Source organism: Poecile atricapillus, chromosome 9, assembly GCF_030490865.1.
Source record: "Poecile atricapillus isolate bPoeAtr1 chromosome 9, bPoeAtr1.hap1, whole genome shotgun sequence".
In the NCBI taxonomy this organism is placed as follows: domain Eukaryota; kingdom Metazoa; phylum Chordata; class Aves; order Passeriformes; family Paridae; genus Poecile; species Poecile atricapillus.
The window spans coordinates 10821026-10835049 of record NC_081257.1 but is presented as its reverse complement, the minus strand read 5'-3'; the positions used below and the strand labels follow the sequence as shown (position 1 = coordinate 10835049).

General features: G+C 35.9%; 1 protein-coding gene across 1 annotated transcript in view; it reads right to left on the bottom strand.

Annotated features, from left to right (window-relative positions):
* The window catches only part of CACNA2D3 (calcium voltage-gated channel auxiliary subunit alpha2delta 3), a 388427-nt gene that overhangs the window by 296614 nt on the left and 77789 nt on the right, over positions 1-14024 (bottom strand). Inside the window, exon 3 of the mRNA XM_058844987.1 lies at positions 6561-6677. Within this exon, the coding sequence (XP_058700970.1) occupies positions 6561-6677 (117 nt within the window). The remainder of the gene's footprint in view (positions 1-6560; positions 6678-14024) is intronic.

Sequence of the window (14024 nt, the reverse complement as noted above, 5' to 3'; positions counted from 1 at the left end):
CCTAAAACACTGATAAGAAAGGACAAATGAAACTAATTTATCCTACTTCATTCTTCCAAAATTACTTCACTGTTTTTTTCCTGCTGTCTGAAAAACTATTTTATGTTGATTGCAAAGACTGAATATTATGCACTGATGCAGTGAAGTCCAGTACAGGAACTAATCTGTGAAGTGGCTGGATTACCTCGCTGTATTTTCACATAAATGCTACACAGTTGAATGCACTATCTTTAAATACTTTTTCCTACTTTTCTTGGCACTGGAGGTGAGACCATTGTAATTGTCTCCAGCAGCAAATTCTTTGAAGTTTTCTCTACAAGTCCTAATGTTCCTCCTTTTTATCTTATGAGTATTTTTTCTTTTTTTCTAAATTTGAACTTCTGGAAATTCACTAAATTTCCTAAGACTGACTAGATCACTGACTTTTTTTTTCTTTCAGCATACAAACATTCCAAGGTTTTAAAGACAGACAAAATTCAAAGATGGTTCAAGTTGCTTTACTTTTTGTAGATATTTATTTCCTACTGTACCCAGACAATGAAAGCTCCACGTTTGCAGAGCTGTAGCAGAGTGTGCTACAGCAGTGATGAGCTGGGAGCAGGAATTCCTGGATACTGCACATCCTGTACATGACTCCCTGGAAATCCTGGCAAACACACATCCCTTGAAACATCTCCCTGAAGTTTTCACTGGTTTTCTTTTCATTCTCTCCCACTCATCTTTTCTAAGTTTCACCTCTTCACCCCTACCAGGACCTGTTCTGACAACTCAGCTAACCTGGGTTTTAGGACACATGAGAGTTAAATATTGAATCAATGTGCTTGGGCTCCCTGCTATGATTCAGAGAGGTCTACAGACAGAAAAACTGACTTTTATTAAAGCTGTCTATTCCATATTTCTCCCATTACACACACAGAGCAGGTGTGAGGTAAACTGATTGTTCCTATTTCATTCATTCCTCCTGTTGACCAGAAAATGCACTTGAGGACAGTCTGAGCTCTCACACCACAGCCATGGGATGGGAATGAAAGTTAAGGAGAAAAGAATCCCACCCACACTCCAATAAAAATGGACTTTTTTCCCCCTTTCAGAGCTCACAGCACTATCTGTTTATAAATACACAAATTTTTTGGCAAGCTCAAAGAACTAAAAAGCGAAGTAGCAATGTAGGATATAGTTGATCTATACTACAATAGGTTTGCCAATCCCTCATTTGTTGAAATCTTAAATTCTACACATTTACCAAAAGCAGCCTTCAAGCCCAAGAGCAATAAAGAAGAAAGATATTTACTGTGCCTTTAAATATTCTCCAAATTATGACTATCAAAGTTATATATTATGCTATTGCATACTTCACTGTCAGTGGATTTCCATCCATCTTTTCATTTTCCAGTGTATTCTAATTTTCAAGAAAGTAAAAATAAAGCTCTTCACGCTTTCAAGAACACAAATTTATTACTGACACATGAAGGAGACAAGTAAACCTATGAGCAAGTTTAAATGACACCAAAATTAAATAGCAACAATTACAGTTAAAATACTAAATGTGAATACAAAAATATTGCTGAAAACCTTTAATTTGTTAGCTGTAATTAACACAACTGTAGCCATCTCTGCTTTATTCATTATGTCTTTATTCTGTCAGTTAAAACTATTTATAGTGATACTGGGTTGATTCACCATAATTTCCTTCCACCCACAACCATCTATAATTTTTTCCCCCAGTAATTTTATAAACTTAATGTTGAGGTTCTTTTTTTTTTTTCATTTCCATCTGCAGATTAAAAAAAATATCTTTCTTACTATATTTATTAAAAAAAAAAAATCAGGGGTCAATACAGCCCCCATTGAGCTGCAGCTGTAAAGAGTGAACACTGATATTCATTTTTCTTCTAATTCTTCAGATGCAAATTAGCTCGATGAAGAAACTTAGTTTACTTTGTCTTTGACATAGTGAGCCTAGAAAAGTAATATGTTTTGACATTAAAGATCTATTTCTATTATATTATATGAATATAAAATATGAATGATTGTTTGCTTCTCTTCTCAAGAATGCCATTCCCGATCTAGCCTTGATCAAAGTGATATAAAATCAGAATGAAAATACAGTGCAACAAAAACACAGTGGGCATTCAAGCCAGTGCACATTTAAAACAGCCTCAAAAAAAAAAAAAAATTCAGTTCAAAATTCACCTGGAATATTCCTCACTGTTGCCTTGAATAGGAATAGACTCACCATTAAGTTACACACTAAAATGAGTTAAATTCCAGGTACACTCAAGGAAACATTAAAGTACTTGGAGGTGGTTTGTAAATAAAGGCTACAATTATTGACTACAGTATTCTGTATGAATTTTTTACTGGGCTTTCATACACTCTATGGAAATATTTTGTAGTGCTCTGAATACAGAAGTACTCTTTAGCAACTTTCACTCTCAGCTTTCAATTACTTGCCCCGATCTTTGTGCTCATCAAATCAGGTTCATTTTTCACTCATTAACACATCACTTTAAATAAAAATTAATTTATTGGCCAGAACACTAATTTACCAATATTTTCTTGGAAATATCTGAATGCAGTACATGTTGTTTAATATTTTGCTTGCATATATATGTACATATATGTGCAGAAAAACAATAGTAAATTGCATATCCGTATTACTAAGCTCAAACATCTCAAACACATACATTATTTTAACTGTGCATAAACAGTATCATCCTAATAGTATCTGAAAAAAGCTTAAAGACTGGTGTAAAAATCATCATTGGAAAAAAAAATCCATTTCTCTTCATTGCAAATGTTTGTTAAATGTAAATGCTGATATTCTACTCCTTAGAAGAACATTTGTCCGCATGTGGAATTTCATGATAAAAAGCTTTAGAGTCCCAGGTTTCTCTAGATAAACCCCGCTGGTTTACTGATGCATGAATGCACTGAAATTGAATTACTGTACAACAGCAATTACTTTTCACAGTACAGTTATAATGAGAATCAGCTTCACAATGAACACCAGGTAGCTATAGAAGGAAAAGTTAATAAAAAGAAGCCTCTTATTTGCATTTTCCACTGCAGCAAGTGTAGTTGCCTTAAAGAAAAACCATCCTTAACACTTGATTTGCCATCCTAGCAGTGAATCAACAATCATTTTTACAGCACCTCTTTATTTGCAAGGAAATATTAATGAAAAAAATTTTAGTACAAAGCTAAAGTTACAATAATCGCTTTTCAAATATTACCTAAAAAGTTGGTTATCTTTCATTTTGCTATCTTTCTCTTCTCTCTAGGATTCAATTTTTTCTCAATATGCCAATAACTAGGAAAAATAAAAGCACCAAATGGACAATTTTAACTCCACCTCTTTTTCACTATCAGGTTTGTTGCTGTGGTCATTTGTTACTGAGCATTGTCTCAGTGCTTCATTCCTGTTCAGTTTCACATTACTCAGGGCACTGAAGTATCATTAAACCTTCTAAAAATTATATTAAAAAAATCACAGATAACTTTAAGACTGTTCAAGCAAACGTCCTATGAATGAAATAACTGAAAGTCCAGGAAAAGCAGCAATACCTCAAGTGACAGCAGACTACACAAGGGTCTCAAAGGGATTATTTGTGTTTGGCTGTAAAATTAAAACAACTACTGAACGGCGCAGGAAACATTTCTGTGTCTGTCACCTTATGGGCAGTAAGATTTTTCCCATCTCAAGCATCATCATATTAAAAGTAAATGGATACATTTACCTTTGTCACAGATAGAAACAAAACACCAGCAGCATTGAATCAGAGCTCAGGGATTTTAACTTAATCACAAGTACTTCAAAATAAAATACGAAATTGTCTGCCTGAAATTCAATCAGGTAGGGCAGCATTAGGAAGGAAATGGTTAACAGGAATATCCTGAACTGATATAAACCCAAGGTAAATAGTGAGCACTGGGAGAAGGAGGGGAGGAAAAATGTTGCTTGCAAGGTTTTCCATCAGTAAGTAGATGACAAAAGGTTATATAATTGGTTTAGTACTTTCAGTTTTCCATTTATCATATGTATCTGACAGAACAAAAATAGGACAATCTGTGATAGGATAATTGCATACTGAAGGGTAATTCAAACAGGGAATGAATATGATAAAAATCACACTGAACCAACTAATCACTATGAAAAGCGATGAGACAGAAAGATAAAAATTCATCCAGAATATTAAGGGGGAGGAGGGAAAAGAGTTCACATGTGATTAGTAGCTTCAAATAAGTTCATATGTTTGAAACCATCAAACAGAACCACAAAAAAAAAAAAAAAAAAAAAAAAAAAAAAGCCAACTGAGACCTATTCCAGCTGTATTTTTATAAATCCAGATCATTCTTCTTGGCCTTTTCTACAAATCAAACACCTTATGTACTATGAATTTCTGAACATCTCCTAGAACCTGAAGAAGTATGTTTAACCCAAAATGCATTTGGATAAAACATTTCAATCAACCATGGATTTTGATGTCCATTTGAAACTAATTCACTCAGTGGTGTTGGGTAACAATTTGGGTTAATATTGGAATACATTTTCTGAGTCCTTGGATTTGCAGCCTCACAACCATGTTCCCATTATTTCTAAGGTTGAGGGGTATTTTGTAAGTTATTCTTCATTTAGTACTTCCTCCAACATCACCACCTGACATAATTCTCTGAATCCTATGTTTCAGTGCTCTTGCACAAATTGCCATCAAAAACTTTTGTCAAAATTCAATTATTTTAGAGACAAGATGATGCAATGTCAGCAGTGAAAAGAGCTCTTAAGTGTACAGGATTTTACTAATTCCCATCTCACCTCCCCAGATACAAGGGGGAAATTAGTTATGATGAACCAAGGATGAAACTTACACAAAACCTGCATTGTACAAAAGGATTTTGTCCTTCTCAGAATTAATTAATCAAATTACTAAGCACTACATAGTACCAGAACAGAACAGGCCACTCATTACATCTCTAGCATCAAAAAGGACCAATTTATAAAATTATGCAAAAATTAAGAACTTAATTGGAAAGTACACTACACAGATCATTTCTTAAAAGAAGTGACCTGTCCAAACCACACTTTTAGCTTCCTTTCCAGAGATGGAAACCTTCCAGAGAAGGCTCTGGATTTCAGTAACTTTTTCTGGCACTAAAATCCATTCACTCAAGATTACATGCATGATTTAACTTCACAGAATTCGGGCTTGTTTTTACTCAGAGCATGGTGGTCTATATTGATCCTGTATTTTCCTCCTTAGATAAAAACACAATCTGTATGAAGAGAGACCAAACCTGTTCCAAACATTTGTTCTGAAGCTCTAATTGAGACTCAGACTGCTCTTCCCCACCTGCACTCCTCACTGATGGAATTCTATTCCCTCACCAGCCAAGTGTGCAGCTCGCTGGTCACTTCTCGCTCTAAACAAGTGCTGCTCCAAAATGCTTTGTTCCCATTATCATCTCAGGGGAGCAGTTTTCTCTGTTAAGAAACAAGGAAAAGAGTCCTCCCCCTTCCCCCAGTCAATATTCTTCAGGCTTCTGGAAGCTGTTGCACACATATTAAAGTGTAGTTTTTCCTCTGAAAAACACACTGTAAAAATAGCATTGCGGGGTTCCATGTTTATTGTCTTTCTCTGCTTCCCTGCCAAGTGTGCTCAGTTTTACAAGCTGAAATGTTTTACTTCACTGCCAACCCTGAAAATTCAACCTCTTAAACGTAGCCAAATTCTTTCCTCCCTTTGCACCATAACAAATAATACAAGGCTGAAGGCTGAAGGCCTCAGCCACACAAAAAGGAATCCCTGTCCTCGGGTGATACCTCCAGCTCCACGGTGGAGACATGAGGATCTTCAACTCAATTGAGCAGATCAGTCTGGCTGAAATAGAGCAGCTGATGGTAAACAGCATCACCATAATGTCCTGTGAGTTTGCTGACAGGGGTGATGCCACAGGAGCTATTGTTCCAGGCAGTCACCTCAATTTCCAGCAAATAATAATGCAAAAGGAAGATTTGTTACTCTTTAGAACACATGTGTTACAGCAAACTCCTATTTGATATAATAAACATAAAATTCTGAATTTTTTCTTGGTTTTATAGTAAGTCTCATACACACCAAAGCTATTACAAAAGGAGGATCAGAATGGAGATAGGGGGAAAAAACACCAGAAAAGCACAAAAACTTAGACATCCAGAGAGCTGTCTAGTTGTTCAATGATCATTAATAAGCTGCCTGAAGAATGATGTAGTACTTATCACAATTAAAGTGTTTACCATTTGAAGTGTTTGCATCTTTTTCCGAACTAAAGGACGGTTACTGAACTCAGACATTTCTCTGCAACATAGTGAGCACTGAAATTAAGTCTGCTTTGGTTGGATATTTTAAAATCTACCATTTTAACTCTTGAACAGTGATCCTAAACTACTTCTGAATGCTTTAGCATTTCCACTTCAGCACCTTCAATTGCTAGTACAGCTAGTACAGCCTTCAGAGCAGAGCCTAAACTATATATTTAGTTTTACATCATGGAAGGAAATAGCAGATTGATCTGCTGCTTACCCGTACGGCTTCAGACTTCTTATGAAACATTTCTTCCATATTCTTTGCTAGCTTTTTCACAAGCTGAAGGCCATCAATTTCTTCTATTGCAACATCCTTCTCATATTCTTTGTATTTCTGGAAGAGAAAAAGAAAAATAGGGAAAAGTTACTCACAGGGAACCAGCTGAAATTTTGACAACTAATTATTCGTTTTATATTACACTTTGCTGACATTCTTCATTTATTTGATCTTTATTTGCGTGACAGAAGGCTGCTTTGTGCCAAAATGCTGTCATGGGGAGAGAACAACTGGATTAGAACCAGAACTCCATTTAAAAAATAATAAAAATATTTATCTCATGCACTGTAGGAAAACGATAACTCCCCTTCACAATGTTTAAATTACTTTTCCCCACAACTAAACAAGAGCCAAAAAAAAGTAACAAAATCTTGTATCTCCTCCAAAAATCATGTAAAAACAGTGATACAATTGGCAATCCCTGTGCCTTAGCAACCTAGAATCCTCCTCCTCCTCCTCAGCTGAACTTCCTGTAGATGCCTATTTCACAAGCTTTATACAATGCTTACATTATGAATACTTACACTACAAGCTTATCTAGACATGCTTAACTTTTCATGCAAAGAAAAGCCTAAGAAAAGCACAAGAACATGAGCCTTCATCCAAACACAAGCATCAAAGCATCCTTTATCCAATGTGATGAGCGCTGCATTTCACAATGTGAATAACTCAGAATGCCTAAGCACTAAAAATATATTCAAAACAATTTTTGCCCTCTATTTTTTGCATATCAGTACTTTTTTTTCCTCATTAGTGTTTACAAGGAAGCTTTGTAAAAATTCATTATTAAAAAGAATTTAATGCTGAGAACATTCTTCTTCCCCACATTATTCCACTGCAGCCTCTACTCTAAGAACTGTTGGCTTCCACTCTGGCTGTCGTTTGCTTCTCTCTCTCGAAAACAAGCACAGTTGTGTTGAACTAATCACTGTCCATCACCAAAGCCCTCACCTCATCACAAACCTGCAGCTCCACCACACAGTGAGGGAGAAGGAAGGCACACCTGCCTCCTGCCAACTAGCCCTGTGTGCCAAAAGCATCTCCCAAACCTCTACAGGAGACTCTTGGGTCAACCCACAGTATTTGAGTGAAGGAAATTAAATGGTATCATTGAAAAAAAAATCGTTGAAATTTGCCTGCAGAATGATGATTCTTATAGAACTCCAGAGAGACAATGGAGAATAAGGTGACCAAAAACAGTGGTTCAAAGCACCTGGATGAATATAAAAATGTTCAAAACAGTGAATAAGTCAGGACCAGTTATGTCCTGGCTGGTGATGCAAGGACTCTTTTGTTAAGACATGTTGTACCCATTTCCCCTAACAAAACTAATTTTCAAGGTAGACTGACACTTTGTACTTCCTTTAAAATTTACACTTCTCTGTAAAAACTTGTGTGAATGTTTTGACAATAAAACAGTATTTAAGAAAACATAATTTGCAGACAATTTCAGAACAAAGTTAAAAAGACAAAGCTGTCAGTAAATATCTAGGGCAATTATATATATATATATATTTATTTATATATATATATGTAATTTCAGCAATAATTTAATTTTTCCACATTATTACCTGTCATGAGCCTCTAGTCTGAGACCTCAGTAGCAATCTAGCAACCTAAGAAACCTCAAACAAACCCCTTGCATTTTGCTCCCTCGAGACAGGCAGGGAGATTTGGGGGTTTTGTCCTCTTTGATCTACACTTAGATACCAATAACAGAGTTCTGATTTCAATTCTTGAAGTCCATTTATGTCATTACTAGAGATAAAAGTGATTTTTCTAAAATAGAAAAATACACTTTTATTTTTTATTCACTGGAGAAAATATATAAAAAATAAACTAGACAGGCAAACACTATTGTAACAAATACCATGATAAAATGCAGTAAATGATCAGTAAATTGAAAACACAGCAAGTTAAGTAATGATGTCAATGTCTGTCCACATCCCACAGGATTTGAAGCTTTGGAGAATTTAAAACAAATCAAGTACAAATTTGAATCACTTATTTCCAGCTGCACAGATCATGTTCAACATATCACCTCTTGATAAAAATATTTCCTTTAGACTTGACCTTTGATTTTTTAGAAAGTATTCTAAAATGCATCACTTGAAGAGACAGCTTTCAGGTCATCAGATTTATTGATTTAAGCTTTGCCATCGAGTGAAGAAAGCCAGGCAATTATTCACTGTGTTTGCCTGAAAACTGAATGGTACTGTTGAAATCCACATTTTCTAGGCACGCAGAATCCTACCACGTGGTCTATTAGGCTCTTGTGAAAGCATATTAAAAAGCCACACTTCTCAATGTTGAGTAACTGGTGCTTTTGAAAGCTAAAAATATCTTGCACTCAAAATAGATGTGAATGATTTCTTAACTCATAATTTATGATCTTATAATTACGCTAGTTTATAGTAAATAAACACATTTCTTCATAACTCAAATGCCAAAGTTCCAACACAAAAGAGTACATTGGAATAAACAGAAGATATTATTTCAGATCCATTTGAAAAGACCCCACATCTTGCATGGTGCAAGTCTACTCACTTGCTGGAAAACTTCAACATTTGCAACAAAACTAGGAGAGCTCGGCCTGCAAGACCCTGGCAACAAAGAGGTTTATGCAATATGTATTTTATATTTGGCATTCCATTGTCATAAAAAAGTACTTCTCTCATTTTTTCAGCCATCATTGCAAGTTTCCAAAACAGGAAAATTATGTGGTTGGAAAAAACTTCCAGCTGTTTGTGCTGTCCTGGTGCCTGGAGGGGAGAGGCGCAAGCCTGACTGGGTGTGTCTGTGCCCTGCTCTCACTCTGCAGCATGCTGGGGATTTCAATTCCATCTATAAAGAACCTGACTTTGTAACAGCTCTCAAAGCAAGGAACCTGAACCACACAGGATAGTGAAAAAACACAAAACCACAATAAAACCACACAAAGGCAATCATTAATGCTGCATTCTCTTCCTTTCACTGCAGAAGTTGTCTGACCTCCAGACTCGCATCCTTTCCCCGCCACTAAATATTTACATATTAAATTTGGATTTAGTTTCAATAAATTAAAACAGCAAAGACATAGTCCCTTTGAAATAAATTTGAATTTGTTTTTAAATGAATATATTTTATTTTGATGTCATCTTGAGAAAGCAGCATGACACTAATGTTCCAGTTAACCAAAATGAGTGGTGAAAAAAACAAGCTTTTGGGCCAGGTTCTTGCAAGACTTGCAAACTGCTTTGTTGTACTGCTACTGTGAAGGTGCTCATATAAGCAATGCCTTAAACTGCCATTTCCCTTCCCTGTAACAATAATGAAGCTGATGTTAAAGCTGTTATTTTGTTTTATTAAATAAAAAAAATCAACCCTTAGGTTTTTTTAATATTCCCTAATTTTACTTCATCAAGAGATACTGATAATTCTCATCATTTGTAACATAGGCAATAATACATGTGTCTTGTTATTAAAAGGAGAGAAAACAGCTCTAACTTTGCTGTAAACAATTCACTTGCTTAAAAAAGAGTATGAAATATTAGAGTCATAGTTGGAAACTTCTTCTGATAATTGAATTTCCAATTGTCTAGATGATGAAGCAGATACAACTTCTGATTTGCTGCATTATAAAAAAAAAAGACTTGAAATGCTGATTCTGTCTGCTTGCAAAAATCAGCATTTGGTAAAAAATTCTCTAGAGAGACAAGAACATTTATCATTTGAGAAAGCCCACAAAAAATACATTATTTCTTCAGTATCTGTTTTGCCAGATCATTTCACATAAGCACTGGGGAAAGACAGACAGTATTTCACTGTCAGAACCCTTAATGCTTTTATGTTTTCCACTGGTTTAGGTGTGGGGGCTTTTTCTTGGTAAATGATCATCTAGAAATAACAAACCAAAAAGCAATCTGTACAAAACTCAGATCAGAAGTGTTTAATGCAATCTAAATATTTGGCACTGAAATAATAGCACAAACACACACAAACCAAAAAGTGCTAGCAAAAAAAAAACCCAGAGAACCCCCCAAACAAACAAAAGCAAAATAAAGCCAAACCACACCAAAACCCACAGAGCTTGAGGGAGCAAGGCAGGAAAAGAAGTCCACTCTCGAAGCAAGACTGTTGGCTACAGGTCGAATTTTTTTCTCTTTGTTTTTACTCTAAAGAGAAACATGATCTTTGTGTTCCTATTTGTATCTACTTCTATCAAGTCTTATAAAAATCAAGATATTCACCTTAGTGCTGTATACAAAAATATTTTAAGTTACTTACACGTGTGCACATCATCCTCAGTCTCAGTCTTTCAAAAGAGCTCTGGTTGCTCTGTACATCTGCAGAACACTACTCATTTATGATGAAAATTCTTCCCACTCCCTGGGATTTTCAGAGCCAGTAAATACCACTACCATCCTGATTAAAGAAAGGAATTCAACAGGAATCTTGTAATAATACTTTAAAAGTCATCTCTCTGTGTTGCGTATTTGGAACGGTTATTTGCCTCCGAGGTGCATTCATAGCTCTATTGCACACATTTCAAATGTTGCTGGTTGAGAGATTTTGTAAGAGGCATGCTAAAACTATATGTGCATATATACATTTTATGTTTTATAATGAAAAAGCAGAACCAGCATGCAAATGGCAGATCAAATATCCAATCTATCCATTGTTTCCATGAAAAAATTAAATGTGTGTTTACTCCATGCCATTTTCAAAAAACCACTTTCAGATGTTCAAGCCTCAACATTGTGAATGTAAAGTGAGATTACAGAAACATACACTTTTGATTAAATCATCAACTTTTGATTTCAATTAATATCTCTGGCCCAGTAGAAAGGCTGTGCTGTGCAGTGGTTGAACTGTTCAGACTCGTTTCGCTCCCTCTGCCGTGCAGCTCCTAACAGTGACTCCCTTCAGGGCTGGACTGAAGGGCCACAGGAGTTAATAAACTGATTAGAATTATTTTGATTCTGTACTTGAGATGCCCCAACAATCAGATGTAATTAATGAGACTGAAAGGCTGCAAAAATGCTCGCAGCTGGTACAATTTGCAGCTCCTAAAGCAGTTTCTTTAGTTACAGAGTCAAAAGTTGTGCCACAGTTCTGACCATATTCTTTACCCCTAAACACATTAATTTATCACTCAAGTTGACTTTCCTAACTGAAGTAGCCTTGAATTTTTATGTCAAGTTCTTTTAAATTGTAGGGATCAGAAGGTTGATAATAAACTACTTTTCTATGCATAAAGAAATTCTTTTTTTCTTTCAATAATTTATTCTTCATGGCAATCTAACATTAAGCCCCTTCATTTTTCTTTGCTTCTCTTAATGTATAACTGCTACATATAGGCAAAAATATTGTAAAAGAAAGGCCTTATAATATCAGGGCTTAGGCCTGCTAATTTGGCTACGTGCAACTAATAGCTAATCTGTTCCCATGAGAAAAAATAGTAAAAATTAAAGTCAGTCAGCACAACAAGTTATTCTTGTGAGGAAAATAAGTTTGCACCTGCAAAAACAAAAAATTAATCCCACAAGAATCAGTGAAGAAGATATGTAAACAATCCAAGAATAGAGAAACTTGAGGGACATGTGAAATACCATTTACTAACCAATAAATTGAATGCTAAGAAAACTACTATCCAATTAGAGTTAAACATGAAGTCTTTGAAAACTGTATAAAAATGAGTTATGTGAATAAAGAATTGTCTTTTCCTGCATGAAGAAACTGAGTCCCATCAGCTTACTACTGCACCATATAATGATTTTTTACATGTACTCTTTTTTAGCACAACTGCACAAATTTTTTTTAAATTTAATTTATTCATAGTGTTTAAAAAAATACCTCTTCCTCTTTGCAATATATGTAGGTTTTGGTTTTGTGGGCTTTTTAAATTATAAAACCCAAAACCTGCCATATACATGGAGCAAACTCAAAATATCTCATTAGTTGCTGCCTTACCCCATTAACAATTCTGTTGAAATTTAAAAAGCTATGCACAGAGCAGGGACTATAGCACAACATGGCTTTGGGTTTTTGAATTAAAACAAATATAAATAAATTACTCTTCATCTGGAAAGTCTATCACAGCATTTTATAAGCCAATATCCATGTTCAGATCGATGGTACAGAACCGGTGAGTGGTCAGAGCTTACGTGACTTTGCAGTGCTTTACAGTACAGCACACATCCCTTCTGCATGTGGGAGATGGGAGAGCAATTCCCAGCAGAAGATTTAAAATTATCCAGCACAGCCTCTGAATGCCTCATTAGAGCTGAGGGGTCACTAACCGTGTATGCACTGCTGGAATAAACCCCACTGGAAGCCAAATAAGAAACCTTCTCCAGCATCACATGTGCATGTGAGTGGGAGCTTTTCCACTCAGCAGAAGGGTACTCAGATGGCACAGGCACAGCAGAGATATCAAATACAGATGGTGCACGCCTCCAATAGACTCGTCTGTGAATCCCTTATTCCTACAAGATTTGTATTTTCTCCTTATCACGCTGACCCCATGGTGGGGTGGTTTTCTTAGAGTGCCACTGCTATGCTGCTGTCTGGTCCTCCTGACTCCAAAATGTACTCATTCAGTGGAGCAACTTTAACAAAATAAACAACTATGGCGTTTTTATTTTGTTGTTGTTGAACAAAGTTATTTTAGTTTAGAGTTGGTAAAAAGTTTTTCATCCACAGAGTTTCAAAGACTTTATAAAGCATATATCAATCAAAATCTTCATGCAGAAGAGGATATTGGGCTACCCTTAAATTCATGTGCCCAATGTCATGTGCCCACACAACAGTTCAGAACCACAAAGAGAAGAAGCTCTCTTGGTTTATTCTTCCAGTGCCCTGCTCAATAAACCACAGACAGCTGAGGTAACTAACTCTTGATCTGCATGGCAAGATGAGTCACAACAGCACACTTCTCCTCACCTTGACATTACAGAACTCCTTAGTAATTGAGAGTTTGTGTTACACCACATTACACACTCCTATTAACCTTTCCTGAACCTCTTTGTGTTGATGAAATCCATCAGCAATGCCCACTGTGATGGCACACTCATTTTCTGCAGAGAAATTCTCACTCACTTCACCAAACAGCTCCTAGGAGCTCTGGATTAGCCTGTCGTACACACTGACTCTTGCACACACTGGTGTCTGAGGAATTCCTGTCACCTCAAAGCCCAGTTTGATTACTTCACAAAATACACTTTAAAAACAAAATATTGAAATATTTTTTGCATACTATTTTACTGTGATTAGCTACTCAACACTGTACCTGGTATATTGTAGCCAAAGATCAGCTGTCCTGGGAAATTTGTTAACATCAGCAGACTTGACAAGGATAGTTACTGCTTTCCTTGCAAAATAATTTACACATTGAAATCACTGCAAGGGCACTATACCCCCAGC